Here is a 27462-nt window from a genome sequence, read left to right as displayed (position 1 = left end):
TTAACTTGTAGCTACAGTTCCACAGAAGGTCATAAAATCAAATTCTGTGGTTGGATTTAAAAGCTGGATAATTTTATAGCCACTCATAATATCAGAGTTCAAGCTCATTTCTTTCACCAACTAGAATAGAATTTTTTGATCATACATATGAATATACTACGAAGGAATAAGGTAGGTGGTATGAGGTGTTGTTTTAAAGGTTAAATATTGGTTGCTTGGAGTTAAGTGACACTTTAGTATCCTTTCTAACATGAAGAGAGTAATGAAGGAGAATAGAGACCACAGGAAGCAGTCTTTGTAATTGCCTATGGAATCTGCCCATCAATTTTCAGACCCACATATACAATAAGCCCACATCTGATATAAAACTATCATCAGATGAGTGCTAGAATGTACATTTCCTAGTTATTTCATTTTGGGTGATCTGCCATTTCCAAAATTAAGCTTCGCTTTTCAGAATGCCTTTTCTTCTCTGCATGAGGTGTTAGCTTAGGATAGTTCCATTATCATCTGTTTAAAAAATACAAAATAAAAATGTCATTTCTAAGCAACTTTTAATTGCTCTTAAACATATATTCTGTTCATCTTTAAACATTTTTTTAATTGCCACTTCCTGCATTTGTGCCTTTGTTCATTCTGCCTCTGCCACTGGAATGCCATTCCCTGCTCCTCTTGCTTCTTGATTCCAGTTTCTTCATGAAGTTATCCCTGTTATTTTCAGATGAAAATAATACTTAAATCACTCTCCCCACCCACCATATACACCCAAAATGTTGGATCTGTATTTTTTATATTTATGCATTTCTATCTTATTGTAAAATTACAGATGAATGCATTTGGCTTACTCCTTGCTTACCTCTTGCTTTGCAAAACTGAAAAATCTTGCAAGCAGGAGCTGTATTGAAGTTATACCTAATGTGTTTCTCAGCACCTCATTTAATATCCTCAGTGTGCCAAATGTTCACATTTATGTGAATAAATGATTAACTGAATTAATGTGGTTTGATGTGTATATGGATGTGTGCTTCCTTGGACAGTAATGTATGGAAGAATTACTTTTTGGCATACCTGTTACCAATATCTTTATATAATTGTTACCTTTCATGTACCAGCTGACAATTATTTTCTTTCTTGCTTGCTTTTGAAATTTGCAATCCTTCAAAATTATAAAAAGAAAATTAATTTCTATAAAAATACCATTCTTAGATCCAGTATGAATATGAAAAAATAATGCAATAAAAATTATAAGTAAAAGATTGCTGAGAGTGTCCTTATTTTAAAAGACTTTTATGATTGTTTCTGGGTAGAGTTGAATGAAGCACCAAAAATATCATTTTGTTAACCTTCTTCTTCCATCTAGTGGCAAAAAGCAGTAAGAAACAAAGTTCTAAAAACAACACCATGATCATATAGTTATAAATACCATTTCAGGAAACATGTATGTGACAGTTCAACATCTAACATTAAATTCTAAGTATATACTAATTATTTTTTAGATTAGCAAATTGGCAGTGTTTTGCTGGGAAAATTGTCAAAGTTACTTAAAATCATATATGTATTTGCACGTTTTCACAAAGACTTCAACTACCTTTATATCACTCTGTGTCAACACTTCACATTAAATTGGATGGATTTGTTTGGGAATACACAGTTACGTATCTGGAACAAGTTGTTGGAGGACTACTTAGAATTCTATTATTTCATTAGCTATGGACAAATATATGGCACCCAGCAATTAAAAGTTTTAAAAGGTACAGCTGAGAAGCACTGAAATTGAACTCATTGTAATTGCCAATTAGAATACTTTCACAATAATAGGCAGTGAAATACTTTATGATCTGAGAGACACAGGGTCAATTGGAGGAGCAGAAAGAGGCAAAGATTAAAGAAGGTCAAATCAGTACTCTGCAGTTAGAGCTGCTTGAAACATTAATAAAAAAATCATATGCAATATATAGCATAATTGTGCATTCTCCAAGGCCACCAGCTTATCCCTAATACATGAGATTTGATTGTCCTTCTAATAATTTCTATTTGCCTCATTGCAAATGTAATTAATATTTTAAAAGTCAAATGTGTGTTGTGCAGAAATGGAAAAAGAAAATCTCTAAGACTGAAAGCTCCTTTCCCAAATTGAGTGCATCCATTAATAATGTGTAATGGTCATAAATTAAGAGTGTCAACATTTTTGAATATATTAAGACTATAAGGGGAAATCTATTCATTAATATAATGATTATTTCAAATGAAATATTTTTATTAAAAGAATCTACATGTGTTTATTTCTTAATTTTTAGGAAGAGAAAAACTAATACCCTCAACCCCTAAAGCAAGTTTGAGTAGAGTAGGATTGTCTATTGGTTTCTCTCCTCTCCCTCAAATGGGAACAGGCTCTAGTTTTTATTTTCTGCTACATATGAGATGATTGTGGTAGAAATAGGTCAGCAGGAGAAATAGGTGGTGATAGAAAGGAAAGGGTAAGGCAAAGAAGATGAGATCACTGGGCAACTCTGAGAAAAGAGAGAAGCAGGAGTTGGCTCCACTGTCACCCGTGTTCTGGTGGCCAATCTTGCTGGAGAGCACCAGGAAAGGGAGCCAACTAACTGAGAGATTGTGGAGCCATTGCCACTGTGTAAATGTACAAGCAGCCAACAGACTCCAAAGCCTTACCCATTTGTTACCACTTGGCATGAGCAAGAGCCAGAACAGGGATAGAATCTGGTGTCCCCAAAGGAATGCTAACCCCTGTGATGGAACCTAACCTGATCCTCATCATTTACTCGGCAACCTAGTGTCCCCACATTACAGGCAATGTATTTCAATGTGCTTTTACTAAAGATAGAGATTTTTGGTATTTAAATTTTTTTCACAATGAAGAAAGTGAATTTCAGGCAAACTGTCTACATCATCACTGGTGTTAATATTTCATTCATTATTTTTAAGGACAAAAGAGAAAGATATACAGGAGTAGGCATAGGAATGAACATTGCAGTACAGCTTCTTTGGCTGGAGTCTCGGCTGTCATTATCAGCTCTGTGAGCTTGACAAGTTACACAACAATTTGAGTCTTAGTTTCCTCATCTATAAAATGTGGAAAATATACCACATAAAGCTGGTATGGATTAATTACATGAGAAAATGCTTATAAAGTACTTGACAAATAATAGCCAGTGCTTAATAAATATGAAATATTATTGTTTACAGGGTATATAATATATACCAAGCATTTTTGCAGTGAATTATACTTAAAATAACATGAAACCTAACATTTACATCCTATATGTGTGTAAAATAAATTTAAAAGAGCTCCCTTTATTGCAAACAGTTCCTCATCATACCTTACCTTTGTAAACAGGCATGGTGATTTTTTTGAATAAGTTTCAAGCTGCCTTCAAGTCTATAGGTAGCCAATAAATAATAATAATTAATATTAATATGTGTCTGGGTTTTCTTTTTAATTTCTTAGAAAATCTTACATGAAAAGTTCAAAGTTTTTGCAAAAAACCTTAAAGAGCATAATTTAAAGCAAAAGGAGCAAATGGGCAAATAAAAACAAAATATTTCTCATTAAAAACAATCCTTGCAAAATCAAACCTATTATAAATTTCTAACATACAGCAGTCTGTATTCTGTATGATACACAACCCTAGAGAATTTAAAAACAAAAAGTCATTCCAAAGCACTCGAGTTTTCTGTCTTCATGTAAGGCTGGATTAGAATGACACTGAAATATGATTTAAATTTTTTTGTAAAAACATAAAGAACAGGGGCATATTTTCATATTTGCATAGAATACATGCAATATTAAGTGCCTATTCAAGAAAAGAAACTTTGTTCTTTCTAATTAAGGAGAAAGTAAAAAGAAACTGCCAACATTTTCATATACTGCCTCTGAGTGATGATACCTACTCACTCTTGTTCACTCTTCTGAAGCCAACTTAAAATTAATTGGTGACCTTTCAAATGCAAAATATTTCTGAAGTTCTCTCAAGACAAAAGTATAAGAGGAGTTTAGAATATTTTAGATCCCCTACATAAAAGATTTCACATTGCATGCCAAACACTTGCTTTTTCTTTCTACACAGTTATAAATAAAATCAAGAGTAATAGACATGCTCCAGTTTTGACTGAAATTGCTAGACTTTACATAGAATTCTTTTTGCAGAATATGAAACCTCTCTACTTTCCCCACTATGAAAGAAAAAATTTTGTGCCAAACATTCTTTGACAGTTCTAAATTCTTTTGCTAACTATTCACTAGCAAAAAGGCCTCTGGCATCCAGCTTTCTTTCTCATCTTTTAAAATGAAAATTCTTTTAGAAGCTCTTTCAGGTACTCCTGAAAAATATTACTCCAACTCAACAACCATTTAAAAGCAATCCTTTCACAATAAAACTGTATTTATCTAATGATTGGAAGTATTTACCCTTATGCCAATGTTTCACTTCTCTATAATGTTTAATAACACATTTACTGCACCCATTTTATTATAACCAAATAGTGAAAAGGGAAAAATAAGCAGAATTTTCATAGGACAGAAAGAAGTATAACCCTTCTTAACAAATAGTCACTTCCCTACTGGATTGGAAAAAAAGGACAAAATATGAGTCAAATACCTCTTCAGAAAAAAGTAGCCTGCAGGGCCTTCACAGCACGCTCCAATAAGAGTCAGGATCAGGATTGCCTTCATTTTTTAATGTCTAAAACAAAAATATATTTTCTATCTTATTTATGCTTTAATACCTTTTATCAAGGTTAAGGTATTGAGTTTCATTATTTACTAGGAAGCTTATGATTAATAATAGTATTTACTGTCCTTGGTTGTATTCAATTTTTGATAATGGCAACAGATCTGTGTGGCAAACAAATGGTCAAAATAAAGTGGCAAGACCAGATTCACAGAGCCTAACTCTGAGAAGGCAATGTATGGTCAATAGAAACAATATTTACTTCTTTTAAGGTTCTTTGTTCTTTAAAAATCATGCGAACATTATCTTTTATGTATTTGCATTTTAAAGAAGTATTTCCAGCAACCTCTGCACACAGCTTTTAATCTCTAATATGATATTTTAATATACTTCACACTCAACTTGGAAAAAGAGTTTCATTAATGGAATTACTTTTATTAGGGTCGAGGATTTAGCTCAGCGATTTCGCCACCTGCTGCGCAAGCACAAGGACCCAAGTTCCATCCCTGGTACCAAAAAAAAAAAAAAGAAAGAAAAAAAATTACTTTTATTTCTCCAAAAATACTTCCAGGGCCTACTGATTGCAAAAACACCTAGCTTATATTGTATGTAGCATGGGCAACTAAGGAACAAATCCTGTCCCAAAGGAGCTCATATTCTAAGAAGGGAAACACCTGAATAAATTAGGTGTAGAACAAAAACAAACTGTAGCAAGAAAGACATGCATAAGAAAAGTTTTATGCTGGATTTTAACCTATCAAAGATTCAAACTAGACCCCTAACTTTCACCATGCACTAAACTAAAATAGAAGTGGATTAAAGATCTAAATATTAAGACAAAAACACTAAAGTTGCTGGAAGATAAGTTAGGCAGAACTCTCGAAGACATTGGCATAGTTTGAAAAGACTTTATGAACAAAGCCTCAGTAGCACAGGAACTAGGACAAAGAATCAACAACTGGGATCTCATCTTATTAAAAAGTTTCTGCACTGCAAGAGAAACTACCAACAGAGCTAAGAGACAACCTACAATGTGGGGAAAAGAATTTTATCAGCTGTACCTCGACATTACTGGTCATTCAAGAGATGCAGATGAAAACAACACTTAGATTCCACCTCACCCCAGAAAGAATGGCTGCCATCATGAAATCAACCAATACACATGCTGGCCAGGTTGTGGGGAGAAAGGAATTCTGCACTCCCCAGGGAGTGCACACTGGTACAACTACTGTAGAAATCAATATGGAGATACCTCAAAAAACTAGGATTAGAGGTCCCATTTGACCCAGCTATTCCCCTACCACGTATCTTCCCAAAAGAATTAAAAGAATCATACCACAACAATATATGCGCACCCATGTTCATAGTGGCACAGTTTGTAATAGCTAAAACTTGGAAACAGTTCAATTGCCCATCAACTGGAGACTGGATAAAGAAAATGTGGCTTCTTTATAAAATGAAGTACTACTCAGCCATAAAGAATGAGAAACTAGAGACATTTATAGCTAAGTGGATGTACATTGAGGCCATACTCTTAAGTAAAATAAATAGGACACACATGTGCAAATACTGAATAGTTTCTCTGGTGTGAGAAACTAAAAGTATAAATAAGGATCAAAATGTATTATTGATAATGTGAAATAGGAAGAAAAGGTCTAAAGGGGTAGGGGAAGTGGGAGGGGTAGGGAAAAGAAAAGAAGGAAAAGGAAAAAATATGAGAAAAGGAAAAAAATGGAAACAAAGTCTTTGTAAATAGGGAGGAGTGGAGGGGTTGAAGGGAGGGTAGGGGAATGGGGAAAACAAGAAGAACCAAGATATATCGTGTAAAGATACAAATTACCAATGATAAATGTGATTGTATTCTATACCTTAAACGTACTGATAAACTTAATGAAAAAATAAAATAAAATGAGAATTTGGTGTCCCCCCCCCAAAATATAAAATGTTTTATGGAATTCTTGGAAAGAGACTTTTCTGGCAACAGAACACTTATAACTGAATATGATGTAGGTATGTTCTAAGAAAAAGACTTTCATTAATTCATTCACTTGTGTTTGGGCCAGTGACTTTACTGGAATACTAATTTACATTTGTCCACATTGTAGGAGAAAACTGATGGGAGAAAAGTGCAGTAATTTCTCTTTTCACTAATCAGAATATAACCAGGCTATGTGCATAGTTCTGAACTTACTGTGTGGTAGGGCTGAAGGTAGAAGTTTCCTGGAAACCAGAATCCAACCAACACTTCCAGTTCTGTGTGTGTGTGTGTGTGTGTGTGTGTGTGTGTGTGTGCGCACGCACACACACACATGAAAAGACAAAAATAAGACTCAGAGTCATTTAAGTGTAAATTTGCTGAAATAGGGAAGGTTTGCAGAGTTTTTTGAACAAAAACTACGGACAGAGGCTTAAGAAACTGTAGGATTTTGTTCAAAGGTAGGCCACGTCTCATTCCTGTGCAGAGCCTTGAAAGGGACAGAGGCTTTGACTGGAAACTCAAGGAGGCTAAACACAGGAAGGATTAAAGACTTCTGTGTGTAAGCTTGGATAAAAAGCAGTGAAGCCTTCAACTTGGGGAAACATCTGTGTTTGCATTACCAAATTTGAATGGTGACTAAGGTAGATGGAAGATCAGAGGACAATTCCATAAGTATTCTGGACTAACAAAACTCTTAAAACTTTCAAAAGAGCCTAGTAGGGTAAGAAGACATATTACAAGGAAAATTTTTAAAAGATACAAATACAACATACTTAATCTGAATTTATATAAGCCAGAAGTCAACAGAATATCACCTTTATAATGTTTAATGTGCTGATTTCTCAAAGAGATTTTACTGCACATTTCTTGGTTGCTCAATGATTCTGAGATCTCTCCTTGTTCTTAGTGGGCATCCATATATTTTCCTTTTGAAATGTCCACATATTTTGGCTGTTTCTTGTTTGTCTGATTATAATTGAGTTGTGGGATTTTTTTCTCCATAAATACTCAGGATACACATCTTGGACAAATATGTGCACTGCAAATATTTTCTCCTACTTTATGACTGGCTTGGTTTTTCATTTTCTTAAATGTGCCCTTCAAAGGGTAAATGTTTTTTAACTTCTGCCCTTGGAATCCACACTACATCCTATTATTAGGACATATGTTTTCTCTTGTACTTACATACTTTTAATTTTGTTGGGCATAATCAATTATATTTTATAAAAACTTAAAAATGGAAAAAATATTTAACATATGCCACATATTTACTATCCCTGGAATTCTTTATTCTATTGAGATTCATGTGTTTTTCATTGGATATCATTTTCTTCTGCCTCAATAACTTCCTTTAATATTTAATATAATACAGACTTACTCACAGGAATTCTTCCAGAATTTCTTCTCTTGTCTGAAAAGTTATTTTAATTTTTAAAGGATAGTTTCATTGCCATGAAATTTCTGGTTAACTTTTTCTTTAAACATTATAAAAGTGGAGGTGAGCCAGTCCCAGCACCCAGAAGGAAGCTCCCCACCTCCATCCCAAGCTCCTAGGGTAGAGAAGCTCAGCTGGTCCCAGCACCCGGAAGGAAGCTCCCCCGCTGCCATCCCAAGCTCCTAGGGCAGAGAAGGTGAGCCACGTGGGCACCAGAAGCACCCCCCGCCCCTCGTGGAAATGAGAAGACACATAAACAAGCCTCAAAAACAGACTTCCAGATCATCTACAGCAACCCCAAAGGGAAAGGAGATGGAACAATCTGATACTCAACCACCTGGACTCTGAACTGGCAACAAAAGAGGATCTGGGAAAAATGAAATCAGAAATAATTACTCAGATAACAGCAAAGATTTTGCTCATGGTGTAAGACATGACTAACAAATCTAGAGAGGACACATATAAAAAAAATAGAGGATCTGAGGAACATGATGGAATACCAACATAGGAAACAAATGGAATCCATAAAACAGATACAAACAGATTTCCAAGAGATTAAAAACTCCATCGAAAGTCTGTGCAGCAGAATGAACCAATGTGAGGATAGAATTTCACATATAGAAGATAAGATTGCAATTAGTGAGGAGGAAAAGAAAAATTGCTTTAAAATTGTAAAGGAACACAAGAAATCAATCCAGCAGCTGCTAGACGATGCAAAGAAGAATAACATAAGGCTGACTGGAGTCAATGAAGAAAGAAGAGAGAGTGCAGATGACATAAAAAAACTCTTCACAGAAGTGATGGCAGAAAACTTCCCAAGGAGGGGAAAAGAACTTGACATACAGATAAGTGAGGCATATAAGACTCCAGCTAGCCTTAATCAAAAAAAAAATCAACACATAGGCATATAATAGTTAGGATTCCAGAAATCCAACAGAAGATAAAATTCTACAAGCAGTGAGAGAAAAGAAACAAATCACATACAAAGGAAAGCCCATCAGAATCACAGCAGACTTCTCAATGCAAACCCTCAAGGCAAGAAGAGCTTGGAGTGATGTATTTCAAGCCCTAAAGGAAAACAGCCTCCAACCCAGATTGATGTACCCTGCAAAACTATCTTTCAAAATGGATGGAGAAATAAGATACTTTCATGATAAAGAGCACCTCAGGAACTTCATGAATATCCAACCAGCACTCCAAAAAATTTTAGACAATACCCTAGGAAAAGACAATGAGGATCACAACCCCAGGAAACCCAGCAGAATGAATCCATCGTGTGTGACAAATTAAACACAAAGGGGGAGAATCCAACAAAAAGAAAAAGTCATGACAAGGCTTTTAAAACTTTTAACTTCATCTCCCTAGTGAGTGTATAATTCAATGTTATTATTGTACTGATTAGTATTTTTCTGATTCTAGAGTTGCACACCATTCCTTGTGCTATACTGGCTATTTATCATCTTCTTATGTCTACATTTTAATTGGGTTGTCTATTAATGAGCTCTAAGAATTCTTTATATACTCTACTCATAGGTTATATGCATTGTAAATATGGTCTGTTTAAGGACTACTTTTCATTTTAATGATGTCATTTAAAGTTCTAAATTTTAGGGCCAGGGATTTAGCTTAGTGGTTCCACCGCCTGCCTTGCAAGTGGAAGGACCCAAGTTCAATCCCCGGTACCAAAAAAAACCAAAAACATAAAGTTCTAAATTTTGATGGAATCTCATTTATCAATTTTTTTCTTTTATACATCATGTTTTTTTGTATCCTAGGTAGTTCTTGCCTATCCTGAATTCATAAATATTTTCCCTTATAATTTCTTCTTAAAGTTTCATACTTTTAGGCTTTCTTATTTAGGTTCATAGATCCCTTTAAGTTATTTTCATGTATGGAAAAAAAGAGTTGAGGTTAATTTTTTATATACAGATACCAGGTGTTCTAGTGCCGTTTGCTGAAAACACTATCTCTTCCTCAGCTCTTGAATTGAGTTTATATTCTATAAAATGCTAATGTTAAATAATCTTTCAAAACTCAGTGGACCATATATGTGTGGTTCTATTTCTAGATTCTCTGTTTTGTTCAAATGATCTATATGTCTTTCCTTACACCAACACTGCATTGATTACTGTAGCTTTAGAAGAAGTCTTAAAATTAGGTACTAAATGTCTTCCAACACTGTTTTTGTTTTTGTTTTTAACTTTTCTAGGTCCTTTGTACTCCTACATAACTTTTAAATTTCAATATCCAATTCTTCATTTATAGCAAGTATACACAGACATGAATTTTTATATATACCTGTGTTTTCTAATCCTGCTAAATTCAATTACGGGTTCTAGGGGCTCCTAGAGATTTCTTAGTATTTTCTCTGTAGATGATCATTTCATCTACATATAAAGATTTTGCTTCTCCTGTGCCAATCCTATCCTAGTTGTGTCATTTTATTGTCAGACTATTTTGGTGGAACTAGGTTTCAAAGTTTAATGGACAGATAAAGAGTAAGTGTATCTGCCCTTGTTCCTCACCTTAAAGAGAAAGCATTGTATCTTCTCCATTCATATAAGGCATTCTCACTGGAAGTACGGAGTACATGTCTTTAATCTGTTGAGAAGGTTCTGTTCTACTTCTAGTCTCCTGATAGCTTTTACCATGAACAGCTGTAGAATTTAGTCCAATACTTTTTCTCCAAATAGTGACAGGATCATATGGCTTTTTCCTTTCCTCTGTTAAAATGATGACTTTTGGGGGTGGATCTTCCAATGCTGAACCAACACTGCCATCCTTATAACAAAACTACTTTCTACATCCTGCCAGATTTGACTTCTAATAGTTTGTTTTGTTAAACAAATTTCTATCTATGTTCATTCTTTTTTCTTCTATTATCTTTATCCAGTTTTAGGATTAGCACAATGTTGAGTTCCTAAAATGAGGGGAGGGGTGTTCCTTCTTTTTTTCTGCTTCAATTGTTTGATATAATTTATCAGTTAAAATGTATATGAGCCTGCTGTTGTCATATAGGTAGGTTTTCAAGCTAGGAATATACTTTCTTTAATAGGTGCTATTCAAATTTTATATTTCCTCCAGAGTTAGTTTCATTAATTTATCTTCTAAGTTACTTCTTAGAAGTTGTCAAATTTATTTCAAAACAGATTTTTGAAATATGCTTTCTATATCCTTTTAAATTCTGTAAAATCTGTGGTAACATCTCCTAGATCTTAATATTGTAATTTAAAAAATGTATAACTCATATTGGGTAACAGGAAGAAAAGGTCTAAAAGAGCAGAGGAATTGGGAGGGGTAGGGGAAGGGAAAAATGGGAAAGGAAAAAATATGAGAAGAGAAAAAAATGGAAACAAGGTCTTTGCAAATAGGGAAGGGTGGAGGGGGTGAAGGGAGGGCAAGGGAAGGGGAATAAAATAAGAACCAAGAGATTCATGTAATGGTACAAGATCCCAATGATGAATGTAACTGTATTTTATACCTAAAATCTACCAATAAACTTAATGAGGAAAAAAAATTATAAAGTGAAATTCTGTTCTAAATAAAATAATTAGAAAGAGAATTGAGAAAATCATGTTCCAGAGACAAATGAGATAAATGTTTATAGAAAGGAATAATCAATATTGTCAAATTATTTCACTATATAAGCACTATGATGTCTGACTAGTTTATAATAAAGTAAAATTATACAACATACACTTTCTCACCATCAGAATAGTGAAAGTTTTATTGGAGAAGCTTTGGTACATAAGAACTGTTATTTGATGAGGGAAATATAAATTCACTTATGGAGAATAATTTTGTACTTTCTAGTAAAATTGTGTATATATTTTCCCTTTGACTCAGAATATATCACTCTTAGGAATATAGTCCAATAATATATTGACAAAAATACAAAAGTCTTTATGAAGTAAATAGCCAGCAGGTTGTAATATGGACCCTGAATGTCCCTTAGTAGACCATGTGTTGAAGGACAGGTCTCCAGCCTGAAGCTGTGGTGGAACTTTTAGTAGGTGGGGCCTCGTAGGAGGAAATGAGATTATTAGGAACATGCCAGTAGAGGGGATATCGGACCCCCCCCTTCTATCTTACTCATCATTTCCTGCCAGCAATGAAGTTAAGACTTCCTCTGCCACACATCCCTGCCATGATGTACCATCCCACCAGCGGCTAAAAGCAACAGTGACTGTGTATTGAAATTTCTAAAACTGTGAGCCAAAAGAAACCTGTGCTCCTTTTAAGTTGATTGCCTTAGTTATTTTTTTTATAGTAACAGAAATTTGACTAGCACACAGCAGAACAACCCATTTCTTTTTCTTTTGGGTTTGGGATGTCCTGGGAAAGAAAAAAATTAGTCAAATCTTGTAAACTAGATCATAACAAACCTCCTGGAAAACAAACTAATATTTGCTAGCAGGAAAGTTCTTGTCTATGTTAACTTGTTTCTAGCAGGATATATTTGATTGTCTTAAGACTGCATAATGTAAAAAGACTGCCCCACTTGTTTTTGGAGATTAAGTCCTTAGAAAATATGACATAAGCAATCCAATTATCTGAATATAAAATGGACATGTTTATTGACTAAAATATAGCATTTATGGTGCTAAGTCATATAGCTGGAAACAAATCACATTGTCTTTGACTTCTCTACAAAACATATTGCCTAAGCCCACTCTTCGCTCAATTTTAATTGGCCATGCTAAGTGAGAAATCTTGGAATTACCTGAATCCTGCTCCATAGCACACACTAATGAACACAAAATTCCAAGAGGGCAACAGTAGATCACTACTCTAACTAAGGAAAAGACTGTGGTGGGAATTTTGATCCCACTACCTTTCTTTTTAACTATTTTTCCAGCTACTACATAAGCCAGATGGATACTGAAAGTAAACAGTACACTGTCAAGATAGGTTCCTCTGATTGCTTCAGCTATACCTAAGATGATGAAGACTACATAAGAAATACAATAGACCAAATGGTTGTCTGGTGTGCATTCCTTCATGTAACACTGCCTTCCCCTTCCATCCCAATTCAGTGTTCTGCCAGGTACAGTTTGCATTTTCAAGGAATGGAAATCATTGTAAATTTACTGTACTACCACAGAAATACTGTGAATTTCCTAGTATATAGTACCATAATCTCCTGAATTAGTTTAAAAGACTTTGAAAACATTAAGAACAGTTTGGCTGGGGATTTAGCTCAGTGGTTCCGCTGCTTGCCTCACAAGCGGAAGGACCCGAGTTCAATCCCCGGTACCAAAAAAAAAAAAGAACAACAAAAAAAGAACAGGTTAGTGTACTGCACTGATGCTGCCATGTTAATTGCCTCCTCAGAGGAAGAAAGAGTTAAGACTAGTAATCACAAATTAAAAATCAAGTCCAGCTCAATCTGAGAAATCCTCAAGCACTTAGAGGTGCTTCTCAAAGTCTGAAAAATGTCATTGGCTCTCCCAGACTCTTCTAACAAGCAAGGAGCTCAGAGCTAACAGTGCTCTTTGAGTTTTGGTAAAAATCTCACTACTCCTAAAAGAATACTGTTACATATTATCACAATACCAAAAAAAATACACGTTATATTAAGTAGAGTCCCAAGAAGAAACTAGAATTAAAAGACAGAGGCTAGTGACACAGGGAACCCTGGCAAGGTTTGTTAATCCAATTCTTCAGAGTATACTAGAGTATTTGCCTCTAGAACATATACAAATGTGAAGGCTGTGGGAGAAATCAAACAGGGCTACTTGACAAAAACCTCCTGAATTTTGGACTTGAAAATGGAGGCAATGCTACCTTATTACTGAGAGTTGATCAAAATTGTCCCCAACACAGAAAGGCATCAAATAATTCTGAGCAAATATTAATCTTGCCTTAAATGATGTCACAGACATTACTAGGGCAGGGGCAGAGCACAGCAAATCTCCTTGACAAAGAAGAAATGCTACATAGACAAGTGCACCAAGGTGGGAAATTTAGGGGCACTGCACTATGTACCTGAACAAGTTGCCCTCATACTGGGGACTCATGAAACATTTCTGGAAACCACTGCAGTAGGCTCCAGTCTCCAGCTCAATGTATGACGCAGGTCTGAGAAAAAAACGAAAAAGACAAAGAGAGACAGAAAGCAAGATGCCTGGACAACCAATGCCAGTGCAACTGATAAAGGCACTGGCCAGTCCAAGCCACTGATTTTTATTGGTAATCAACTGGAGTAAAAGTGAGTTACATGCAAGGGCAGAACTATGTTCAAGGATACACAATCATAGGGTTTCTATGGAAATTAATGTAAGCAAGCCTAATAAAGGACAAGACAAAGGATTCTCCAATTAGGAACAGAATCGATAAAATACATAGTTGTAATTAGAACATTGTCCTTCTAGTTAGAAAGTTTTAGTTGTGGGAACAGAATTTGAGTGCAAGTTACTCTGATCTCAGCATGTAGGCTTCAGCCAGACTCCTTTCTCAAAAGCCAAATGTAGGGTTAACTGTTCACAACCTGCACTACTTGCAGCTTGCTTTGGGCATAACCAATATTGCAGTCCCCTGCATCTCCCCCTTTCTCTGTTTGGAAACAGCAGCAGCTGTATCAGGGTGAGCTGCACCTCAGAACACAATGACAGAGCCCTCCAAGAGGCTCCCTTTCTCACAATGCTTTGCAGCCCAAGCTCTGTGATTCGCTCATAGCTGAGGCAGAACACCTGTCTGCTTCAATGATGGGACTTCCTAGTTTGAGCTTAGAAATTGGCAGCTGTGTGCCTTACTGGTATTAAAAAAAAAACCTTTAAGTAGAGAAGGAATGGGTAAGTCTGCAAATTTAGCAGAGTTGAGAGCTGCTAATTTAGCGATGAGAGAAGAATTAGGATCTTGATCTCAGAGGAACATTTGGCTACTTAAAGACTTTGGACTGCTGCCAATGGCAAATGAGTTCTAGGTGACTGAACAATACAGAACACCCTAGATGACATTCAATTTAAAAAATTCTCTGTGAGAATTAAGAATTAAAGTGGTCTATGTGGATATTCAGAAATATGATTGAAATACTAAGGCAGATACCTTAATCAGATTCCTGAGCTAGCTAAGCTATCTGGTTTACTAAAACCAGCAGGTAAGCAGCTTCAGACATAGAAGCAATACCTTACTCCCCTAGCAGAGGGTAGACATTAACTAACAATACCAGTGAAAACCTATTCTATTATATCTGAAACAAATCAATGAGAGCCAGGATTTCTTGATCAATTATCTCCAATCACTACCCCTATAGTAGGGAATATGCCATATCAAAAGAATTTGTTTCTTTGGAAAGAAATAGTATCATCACCAACACTGCCATCCCTATAACAAAACCACCTTCTACATCCTGCCAGATCTGACTTCTAATAGTTTTTTTTGTTAAACAAATTTCTATCTATGTTCATACTTTTTTCTTTTATTATCTTTAACCAATTTTAGGATTAGCACAATGTTGAGTTCCTAAAATGAGGGGAGAAGTGTTCCTTTTTTTTTCTACTTTAATTGTTTGATATAATCTATCAGTTAAAATGTTTATGAGCCTGCTGTTGTCATATAGGTAGGTTTTCAAGCTAGGAATATACTTTAATAGGTGCTATTCAAGTTTTATATTTCCTCCAGAGTTAGTTTCATTAATTTATCTTCTAAGTTACTTCTTAGAAGTTGTCAAATTTATTTCAAAAAAGATTTTTGTAATATGCTTTCTATATCCTTTTAAATTCTGTAAAATCTATGGTAATGTCTCCTAGATCTTAATATTGTAATTTTTAAAATGTATAACTGATATTGTGTAACAGGAAGAAAAGGTCTAAAAGAGCACGGGAATTGGGAGGGGTAGGGGAAGGGAAAAAAGGGAAAGGAAAAAATATGAGAAGAGGAAAAAAATGGAAACGAGGTCTTTGCAAATAGGGAAGGGTGGAGGGGGTGAAGGGAGGGCAAGGGAAGGGGAAAAAAAATAAGAACCAAGAGACTCATGTAATGGTACAAGATCCCAATGATGAATGTAACTGTTTTGTATACCTAAAATGTACCAATAAAGTTAATGGGGGGGGAAGAAATAGTATCATCCTGAAATATTAACTGATCTATGATAAATTGAACATTACATTAATTTCTGTTCAATCTATAAGTGTAATAAACGATGTGTGAATTTATACTATAGGATTAAAAGCAAGATTTATCTAAACAATGATTCCTCAGGATGAGAGAATAACATGGGAAATGAATTAGATCTCCCAGTTAATGTAATTTGCCTTTGAAAGAATTGTATACTCAAGTTAAATGCCTCCATTAATACATTATAAAATGTTTCAAATAATTATAGTTAAAGGAGGAATGAGAAAAACTGAGTTAGTAGAAGCATATCAAAAGATCTCTGAGGCAATATGATCATTAAGATATTTAAAGGGGGAAGACTACTCCTTAATAAATAAGTTTAAATTCTGATGATCAAAACAGTAATAAATCTCAGATATAATAAGTTACAGGGAACACTCACGGGGGAAAGAATAAAGATAACCATTGCACTCTAATCTTGTAAACATGTTAACTGACTTCCTTAGGCTAGTAATATTCGCTAGTAGGTGTATCCTTATCTATTGAATATTTTTAGCTGGATTGCACCTAGACCAGTAGTGGCGAATCTATGACAGGTGTGCCACAGTGGGCACACAGGTCTTTTTGTCGGATCACAAGCCAAGTTGCCCCAGCAGCCCAGCATCAGATATTCAGGTTTAATTGCAGTGTTGGCACTTTGTGATAAATAAGTGGGTTTGGGGTTGCAGTTCGAGTACTCAGTCTAAAAGGTTCACCATCACTGTCCTAGGCTCTGGATTTACAAGGCATGTTTCGAAGCCAGGAAAATGTAATCTAAGTCCTTTACTAATCTGAACATAAAACAGAAATGTTTCATAACTTTACCCCTATTGTTATGTGAGATCACTCACAAAATTCATTTAAAGACTTCGTCTATTTCTCTAGGCCAAAGAGGGTATCCACTGCAAAAATAAAAGCAAAATATTAAAGACTACTAGAGCCAGATGAAAAAAACATGAACCAATTTAGATTCCCACTGGCAAAGATGGAAAAATTCAGCATCAATAAGAAAACTATAATGGATTGGTACGCATTGATTTTTATATCCTTGAGTTCATAATCCTATTTTTAAAAGTCTCATTGGTCATCTTTGCAGGATGCTAGAAAATCAATTAATTCTGACAACTCTTAAGTAAAATGAAAGAATCAAGCATTTATCCTATAAAAGCAGTGCTTTATGGTACCCAAGAAAGTATTTACTTAAAGAATTATTCCAACTAAGAAATATTGAAGTACTGAAAAACTGAGAATAACAACATTTTACAAGCTCTAATGAATTCATGGATCTAGGCAATGTTCATCGATGCTTTTTAACACCACAAAATGAGAGATGTTATATGTCTCATGGTAGAAAAATACACCACCACCTGTGAACTATTCTTATCAAAAATTAAATTAGAATGTCATCAATCTTTTATATTTAACTCACAGAAAATACAGGCAACAGACAAATATTTGAAGGCAAACTATAGAAAACTCTATAGTTTTCTAAGGTGTGTGGAAAATATGTAGAATGGGATCACAAATCATTGACTGTTTTTTCTTGTGCTAGCTTGATACTTTATGATTGTGAGACCCATAATAGCCATAGACATTTTGTTTACATGAAGAAACGCTGACTTTGGATTAAGATGACCTCAAAAATGCAGAACAAGAAAATCACATATAATGGGAGCTAGAGACACAATGGAATTATCAATCTCTAGATTGACAGTTGGAAGTCCACCAAACCCCACTGTTTAAGTCGGTTTGAGTTGACTTTATTTTCATTTGTACTCTAACACATACTAACATATGCATTATGGAAGAAGCTACACATTGTGAAAAGAGACCACTTCTAATGAGTAGATTTAAACTTTGAGCCTACACATAGGCAAGTTTTATCTATCTATTGATCTGTTTTATTCTCAATTTATAAATAAAATTAAATTGAAGATTGCTTTCATTTAGTTTTTAAGATGCATCAAAGACATATTTTGGTGTAAGGTACTCTAAATTTTCTCCAGTGACTAATCATTGAGACTCTTTTGGATATTCAAAAGTTACCCAAAAGATACTACAGCAAAAAACTAATATGTTTAAAATATTTTCTATAAACGACGTAAATGAATGGATTTTTAACTTTTATGATTAGATACAAAATAAGAAAAATTTTAAAATTTTCATATAGATAGATATAAATATATATAAAGTATATATATTTTTAAATGTGTGATACAGGCTGATATTTTGTTATATTTACTTAATTGTTGATTATAACCCAATATATTACACTGTAATTTGCTCACTAATGGGTTTGTAACATGCAGTTTGGAAAGTCAATGATATAAGTTACTCGACTTTATTACAATATTTCTGAAAGATGTTCCTTTCAAGAGAAAAGAGGTTCCATTGTCACTGTGCAAAAAGTAGAATAAAATGTTGTTATGGTTTGAATCAAAAATGTCCCCTAAAAGGCTTATGTGCTCAGGGGTGGAGCTTTTGGAAGGTGATTAGCTCATGGGGTGCTGAATTGGCTATTAGGACATGGGGTTCAGTTGAAGGACATGGGTCGCTGGGGCCATGCCTTTGAAGGGCATATCTCGCTCTTTGGCTCTTTCCTGCTCTTTCTGCTTCCTGGATGCCCTGAAGTGAGCAGCTTTCCTCTGCCATGCCCTTCTGCCGGGATGTTTTGCCCCAGATTCAGCCAACCATGGACTGAAACTTCTGAAACCATGAGCCAAAATAAATATTTTCTCCTTTAAAGTGTATATATCAGGCATTTTGTTCCAACAATGCAAAGGAAATAAGGCATATTTGTTCATTTTCTTTACTATAACAAAATATCTGAAGCTGGGTAAATTTATAAGGAAAAGAGATTTACTTAGTTCACATTTTTTAGAGGCTGAAAGTTCAAGATGAGTGGTTATACTGGACTAGCCCCTGGTGACAGCCTAACAATGGAACAGCAACATGGGAGCTCATATGAAAGTGAGAGATTACATCACAAGACAGGAGTCCAGAGAACAATTCACTGGTCAAACTCAGGCTTTTATAAGAATTTACTCTTGAGAACTCACTCCAGAAGACCAGTGTTCTGTCCCGAGGGCAGAACTTAGTCAAGTCCCCATTGACTTAAGGACTTTCCACTAGGCCCCAACTCTTAAAGGTTCCATACAGTACACTGGGGACCAACCCTCCAATACATGTATTTTTGGGGAACACATTACATCTAAGCCATTGCATATGGACAGGAAAACAGGTTCATTTACAATCTTCAGGCTTTCTGTGCAAGGAGACTACAAGGAAGATCATTTAAAATAAATAACTATTAAATCCATTAGTGTCTGATATAAAAAGATAAAAGTTATAGTTACTATGAGTTATTCAAGAGTGTGAAGTTTTGATTGCCAAAGTTTTCGTGTTTTCTTAAGCTCAACTTTTGATCTCTGAAAAAAAATGAAGTTAGTAAAAGTATTTAGCATCGACAAAGCCTGGGTTTTCTTCCTAACATTCTACCACACTATGATTCCTTCCCTAAGCATAACAAATCCCACAAATCCCAGGACTAACATTCAAATTAGCCACTAGTCCACTACCAAAATACATCTACGGTGATGATATTTTTCATGTATGACTCTGCTTCAACAAATAATACTCTAAATGGAGTTGAGAAAAAAAATGTGTCTCCCATAACAAGTGGCTTATTAATTGAAGTTGCTTAAATACTCATCTTCTCTATGCATTTCCCATAAAAAGTGAAAGTATTATGAGCCCTTCTTTTTCATCCATGTTATTCATTATTTATAGAAACAGGGAGGAAGCAATTAAGGTTCACTAGCATTATTTTGTAGGTAAGTTATCAAGACTCAGAGAGAGACTAGTATAGTAGTCAAATTACAGCCTTCTCTTGACTCAATCTGCTGGTTATTGTGTGATCTAAAGCAAGACATAGACTCTATAGGTCTTAGTTTCCCAAACTTTAAAACTAGGCATTCCAAGAGTATCTGACTCTTTGAGGTTGCTGTTAAAATTAAATGTAAAGTTAATGACATAGTTTCTGAAAAAGAGAAGTATTGGATATTTTAATGAAGTGACTTGCACAAGGTCAGGCAGTTAGAAGAAAACCAAGGACTACTGTGATATACTTTTTAGAATTTTTTTCCTCAAATCTCATTCAAAAATATACATTTGTACCTAGCACAATTTATACTTTTTGGAAGGCTCAGACTTTACAGTTTAGTTTTCTGTGTCAACAAAGGTATCTCTTCAAAAGATTTACTCTAGTTACTGTGATGCTTTAGGGTATTATTACAAACATTGGTTTTCAGTGTATTATTGAGTCAGAAATACTACTTAACAGATACTCTAGGTGACAGGATGCCAGAAGAAAATGAGTTTTTACTAAAAGTTATATTCTCTGTAGTTTTTTTGAAGGGCATAAAGTAAAACTTAACAGAAAAGATCTAAAATTCTTTTAAGAACCAAAGATATCTGTACATTATTTTATTCCTATTCAAACAGTAAAGCAAAATATCAGTTGGCATTATTTTCTATTTCTCTTTTTATGTATTAGACTCATAAATATCAGACAAAATATTTCTATAGATCTAATTATATGGACATTTTAATTCCTACTTATTTATCATGAGATCATAGATGAAATTTGTATACACATCCTTCACCTTTTATAGATTCAGGACTTATGGTTTCCTACATTCCTCATATATCTGTCATCACAGCTTGAGGTAACTCTTTTTACTATTCTTACATGAAAAATGATAGTTGATAGTAATAAATTGTTATAATAGCAAGTCATATAAGTTTTTTTTTAATATGGACTGCTTCGCAAATTTCCATGTCATCTTTGCACAGGTGCCACGCTAATCTTCTTTGTATCATTCCAGTGTTAGCATGCATGCTGCCAAAGAGAGCATCATGTAAGTTTTGCTCTTTCTAAGCAGAATTAGGACAAGAAATGATCAGAAAATTGGTAAGGTCAAAAGTTATTTGATCAAAAATAGTCTCTCTACATATAAACATCATACAAATATATATGATTCATTAGTATATATATGATTTATTATATATATTCATATATATGATTCATTACAAATGTGATACATTATATATTAGAGGATTAATATTATTTGGAATGTTCATTATGCAGAGAGACTCCTATTAAAGTCAAGTGCTATCTCTTGACATCCTACCAAGGTCCCTAGTCGCGCAGAACATGCTGAATCAGCCTGCTGCAGACCGGCAGGTCTGTGCACGCCCTACCGAGGTCCTGAGTTGTGCGGAAGACACCAAATCACCCCGTTGCAGACAGGCAGCCTGATTCCACACTACAAAGACGCAGAGGACACCAGACCACCAGACCAAGGTACTGAGTCCCACTGTTCCCGGCCCAGAGGTAGGGGCTTCTGAGCCGTCGTCCCACTGCTCCTGGTCCAGAGGAAGGGGCTTCCCGGTCACCATCCCTCCCGCTGCTCCCAGCCCAGAGGAAAGGGCTTTTGGGCCACCTTCTGTCCCACTGCTCCTGGCCCAGAGGAAGGGGCTTCCAGGCCACCATCCCTCCGGCTGCTCCCAGCCCACAGGAAAGGGCTTTTGGGTCACCATCCCTACCGCTGCTCCCGGCCCCTGTCCCACCTCACCCAGCTCAGAGGAGGCAATCCGTGCAGGTGCTAACAGCCCCCTGCCCCAGTCGAAATGAGAAAACACGTAAATAAGTCTCAAAACCAGGCTTCCAGATCACCTACAGCAACCCCAAAGGGAAATGAGATGGAACACTCTGATACTCAACAATGTGGACACACTGAACTGGCAACAAAAGGGGATCTGGAAAAAAGGAAATCAGAAATAATTTCTCAGATAACAGGAGAAATTGTGCCCCTAGTGCAAGACATGATTAATAAATCTAGAGAGGAGCTCAGGAACATGATGGAATCCCAACATAGGAAACAAATGGAATCCATAAAACAGATGCAAATAGATTTCCAGGACATGAAAAACTCCATTGAAAGTCTACACAGCAGAATGAGCCAATGTGAGGACAGAATTTCAGATATAGAAGATAAGACTGCAATTAGTGACCAGGAAAAGAAAAATTGCTTCAAAATTATAAGGGAACACGAGAAATCAATCCAGCAGCTGCTAGATGATGCAAAAAAGAATAACATGAGACTGATTGGGCTCAATGAAGAAACAGGAGAGAGTGCAGATGACATAAAAATATCTCTTCACAGAAATAATGGCAGAAAACTTCCCAAGCAGGGGAAAAGAGCTTGACATACAGATAAGTGAGGCATATAGGACTCCAAATAGCCTTGATCAAGTGCTATCTCTTACATTTAAGTATTTTAAAATGCTTTCAGAGTTGGGCTGGGACTTTAGCTCAGTGGTTCTGCTACCTGCCTTGCAAGCGGAAGGACCCGAGTTCGATCCCCAGTACCAAAAAAAAAAAAAAAAAATACTTTCAGAGTGATTATAAAAATTATATTCCAAAATTAATGGACTGCATACAATCTGAAAGAACCCAGCTTTTTTTCATATAAAATCATATTTAATAAATGAATAGACAGAGTTAATGAGAGGCTTTGGAAATTTGGTTAATTTTAATCCTGGTTATTTTATACTTTGCTCTATTATAAATTACTTTGAATTTACATTGTTTGCTTATAATATGTTGAAATATAATTGACTTATCTTTATATGTTGCCCTATGTCCTGCAACTTTGTTAATTTTATTATAGAATTCATTGCATATTTGTTTGGATTTTCTACAAATTATAATAATACCAAATGTAGGGGATTTATCTCAGTGGGGCCATGCCTGCCTCACAAGTAGTAGTTTATATTGTTTTGGGGAAAATTTAGCTTCTAAGCAAAGCTTCTACTAATTCAATTTCTGTTAGTAAAGATGAAGCAAAAGTGTACTGCTGAGTAGGCAACTAGGTGTCTGCACAATGAATGAAACTTCGTCTTCTGCAAGACTGCTGGTCTCTGAGTTAAGAATGCTGGAGAAAGACCAGTTGGTGGTGAAGTTGTAAATCATAAATGATCTACAAGAAGGCTTTAAACTTTGAGATAAAAGGAAATTTGAAAATTTGAGATCAAGAACGTTTGGTGCTTACAAAATAAAATGAAGACATTTTGACATCTTGTTTAATAGCATTAACAACAAGTTATTTATTTGTAAATGAAAGCAGAGTCTATTGCCTGAATTTAAGAGTACTTCATTTTTTTCTACAGAGTAAAAAAATAGTCACAAGATAGGAAAACCAGCTGGCTAAATATTGCATCTATCTTAATGAAGTCTAAATATATATGGATCTCCTGTTCCACTGAAATAGGTCACATTTTTCTAATTATAAGAGTGGATAGAAAATTCATGATAAAAAAAATTACTGGATATTACAAGGAGTTTAAAATTGTGAACATAAGATTTCTGAGTCTTAGGCTAGCTGAACTTTAATGAAGTGCGGAGACAAGTAATGATTTTGGTGACAGAGGAAGGGATATTTGGGTTGGTGGTGACACAAGGCAGAAAGTAGAACCCACTGAAACCATGGGTCCTAGACTAATGACCCTGAGAAAAACTGTAACTTTACTTTCTATTTTCTTATTAATCAAACAATTTGCTGCAGAGATATACACTGTATTTTCTGTGACCTCTATGAAGATATTTGTTGTTGAAATGTGTCTTAAGAGATTACACTTACTGGTTTACCTTAAAAGGTACAGAGGAAAAATTATTTATATTGTTATCCATTATATTCCTATAAGTCATATTTCTCTATTAGCCACAGATCTGATTCTGGTTGTTTCCATTCTTCTCCAAGCAGTGTGTTAAAGCTGAAGGGCTTGAAATATTCTAGACGATGGCTAAAAGAGAAAAAAAAAATAGGAAGGTGGGAATTGAAATGAATTATGCATATGTGAAATAGTGGTTCTGAAGGGCTATTTCTTTTGTCACATTTGTGATAGGACAACATTCTGTTTTAAGAAATCCCAAAGGTAAGATGTATTCTTTATGTACAATTTTCTCAAACACTAAGATCTGAAAACATTTACCCACATCTCTAAGCCTTTTTCTTTCAATTCTCAGCTCCCTCACAGCTAAGGGAGAAATAAAAATTAACCCTCATTCCATCTAGCTTTAAAGAAGCATATAATACTGTACTTTTACATTTATATTCAAATGTTGATATAATTTATATCAGTCATATAAGAAATTGTTTTTAAAAGTTTCAGCTCCATATTAAAGGACAGACTTATTCCTCTTCTTAATTAAAGCAAGAGAGGCTAATGTATTTGAGTGTTAATCCACTGGGAACAATGGTACATGATTATACTCCCAGTTACCTGAGAAGCTCAAGCAGGAGGATCACAAGTTTGAGGCCAGCCCGGACAACTTAGTGAGACTCAGTCTCAAAATTTTTAAAAAGCCAGCAGCCTGGGAAATTTAGCAACTTAATGAGGTCTTGCTTCAAAATTAAAAAATAAAAAGGGCCGGGGAAGTAGCCAGTGTGAAGACCCTAGGTTCATTCACCGGTACCAAGAATTAAATTAAATTATTCAAGAAAAGAGTTGGGAGGTAGGCTGGAGAGGTAGTTCAGTGTGAGGTCCTGGGTTCAATCCCTGGTACCACAAGAAAAAAATGTTAATCTTAGTTCTTTTCTTTTCAGAGAAACCAGTTAACTGTTATGAAGCTTTCTCTTGTAGCTTAATGAGGAGAGAAAGCCTAGCTAACATGCTGCAATGAAACCCAGCTTCAGAGAAAATCACTGTGTCCCAGTGGTGCCCTGGCCAGTGTATACTCACACTACTATATGAGGTAATCCTTCAATAATGTATAAATGGGGAACCAGACTATAGGGAGTTAGCCGGTTAGTTACTAACTATAGGTTAGTTAGCTGGTGAAGAGCCAGAGAGATATAACAACTGGGTTTAAAGGCTAAGTCAGTTGCAACTAGATTCCCATCTCTTTCCTAGGATGAACTAGTTTTAGAATTACAACTATCAATCCCGGAGTTAAGAGTTAAAGAAACAACAGTAAAGCGTAAGAGAAAGAAAAAGAAAAAGAGACTAGGTAGAGAGAGTCAGACTGGCAAGAAAAGCACAGGTCAGAGGTAAAAGTATGTCAAGCAGGATAAAGAAATACACTAGAAGAGATAAAGGCAAAGTAGAGCACAAGAAGAGCATGACAGGAAGGCAAATGGAGAGGAAGGATGGTGTAGCATATCCTAAGGTAAAAAGGCAGGATGGTCAGGATACTCTAGTGTGATGACCACTAGGACATCTCTGTTAGGCTGTTCTAAACACTCAGACTCATCAGATTGTCTTGGACATACTCAGAGAGTTAGAGCAGGAATCACAGATTGCCCAGGCCAGTATGTGGCTTTCCTTCCTAAGGGAGTGGTCTTTGCAACAGCCCATGAACACTCATAAAGCTAATCAGGAGCTGTATTTTCACTAGGCGACAGCTTCAGGTGCAAGGAGACAAGATTCAAATAGGAAAAGTGTTGAAGATGCCTTGGTTGAAATGCCTGCTGCCTCACAGGAGCCTAATCTCTTGTAGTAACTCCTGGGTCCCCACAAGGAAAATGATTGTCAAAAGGGATCTCTAAAGCCAGCTGTCTCATCATATATTTATAGTCACTCAAAATTACTCTCAGCCCAGATGTAATTTACTAATCTGGGGCCATTTTTATCTAAGCAATGTTACCCTGTAGTATAGTTGACATTCCTATTCTTATGAGGTTACCAAGAGAACTAGAAAAGAGAACTGATGTATAGATTTTCCTGCAGAAAGAAAAAGCATGAACTCTTTTCTCACACCAGGAAACAACAGTGATTCCTCAGGACATTTAACTTTGAAAGGGATCATAAATGAATCTAAAGCCACATTTCTATGTCAGCTGATGCAACACTCACTTAGCAAGATTTTTTTCATGTTACTACTATGGAAAACTATTACTGACAGTAATGAGAAAGACTATATCAGCCCAAAATTAATCCTTATTTACTTAGGACCATCAGGGAACACAGTGTAGGGGGAGAGGTCTGTAGGCAGGGAGAAAATAGAATTAGGGGCTCACTAGGTGTTCTGGCTAATCTTGACTAGAAGGAGTTAAAACTCTACTAGAGAAATTCCCTTGGAAACAGTCTAGAGGACAAGGGTGGAGAGAGAGAAAAGAAAACCAGATAAAGGCAGAAGAAAGCACAGGTGGAACTGGAAGTTAACAGAGAAAGAAAGCTAACAGGCAGAGCAAAGAGAGAGCCAAATGTATAAAGCCAAGAAGCCAAGATAGCCATCCCTTCCCACCTCCAATAGAATCCAAGGGAGACAGAAGGGGAAGGGGATACTCATGGGAAAGACTCTTGTTCAGTGTATAGAAATATATACTCACACCTATGCACTTACATATATATATATAACATGTACATACAGATAGATAGATGATATAGATATGTTCAGTAACACCTTGATTCACAAGTCTTCTGTTTGCAAACAATTCCGTTCTCAAATTTTGTGTTTGGCAAAACTTTGCTTTTGTCACAAACTCCACATTGGGTGACAAACAAGACCATAGCTATCTTCCCTACACAAACACAAACACAGCCATCTTCCCCAAAATCATAAAACAAATTAAGTTCAGAAACCGAGGCACCACCTAGGGTCACTATATCACTACAGTAGACGCACACACATCCCATTAAACCAGCTGCTCATCCTGGAGATAAGGCCCTGTCAAGGACAAACAAACAAATAGGCAGAAAGAAGTTACACAATGCCCACTAAAAGAAATGGATACATAGGCAAGGAGGCTGTTATGGCTTGTGTTTAGATGTCCCCCAAAGCCTCATGCAAATGAGGTAGGAGTTTTTGAGAGGTGGCTGGATCTAGAGTATGTGATGCTGGAATTGATTCATAGTACAGTGCTACGTTCAAAGGCACTAGGATTAAGGGTGTGAGTGCTACCTACCTTAAGTAGTCTAGATAAGAAAAAAGGGAGAGGAGAATGCCCTTAAGGTCTCTTGTTGCTTCTGCTACCTTGTGGGCACCATAAACTGTTTCACCTCTGCAACATGCCTCTGCCATGTGCCACTCTGCCTCAGAGCCAGGCAACTATCGACTGAAACCTCTACAAACTGTAAGCCAAATAAACCTTTCCTCTTCTAACTTTGGGTGTCGGGTATTTTGTCTCAGCAAGAGAAAAGTAATTAACACAAGGGCCCAGTTTAATCCAAGGGCAGACCAGGGAGCCCATTAGGTTATG

General features: G+C 35.7%; 1 protein-coding gene and 1 non-coding gene across 2 annotated transcripts in view; both read right to left on the bottom strand.

The window, feature by feature from the left end:
* Positions 1–996: 996 nt before the first annotated feature.
* The window catches only part of CUNH4orf33 (chromosome unknown C4orf33 homolog), a 59825-nt gene continuing 33359 nt past the window's right edge, over positions 997–27462 (bottom strand). Inside the window, exons 8-9 of the mRNA XM_087193288.1 lie at positions 23910–24064; positions 997–4700 (exon numbers count right to left, since the gene is read on the bottom strand). Of these exons, the coding sequence (XP_087049414.1) occupies positions 23959–24064 (106 nt within the window). The 3' untranslated portion in view covers positions 997–4700; positions 23910–23958. The remainder of the gene's footprint in view (positions 4701–23909; positions 24065–27462) is intronic.
* Positions 21008–21114, bottom strand: LOC147823409 (U6 spliceosomal RNA). The gene has a single exon (XR_015443949.1). It is a non-coding gene; the product is annotated as a U6 spliceosomal RNA (small nuclear RNA).

The sequence above is a fragment of the Heterocephalus glaber genome, unplaced genomic scaffold (genome assembly GCF_053883595.1).
Source record: "Heterocephalus glaber isolate CG9 unplaced genomic scaffold, H.glaber_assembly_v1.0 deba00001586, whole genome shotgun sequence".
Taxonomy (NCBI): domain Eukaryota; kingdom Metazoa; phylum Chordata; class Mammalia; order Rodentia; family Bathyergidae; genus Heterocephalus; species Heterocephalus glaber.
Note: the sequence above shows the minus strand (reverse complement) of the source record. Positions and strands in the feature narration are given on the sequence as shown.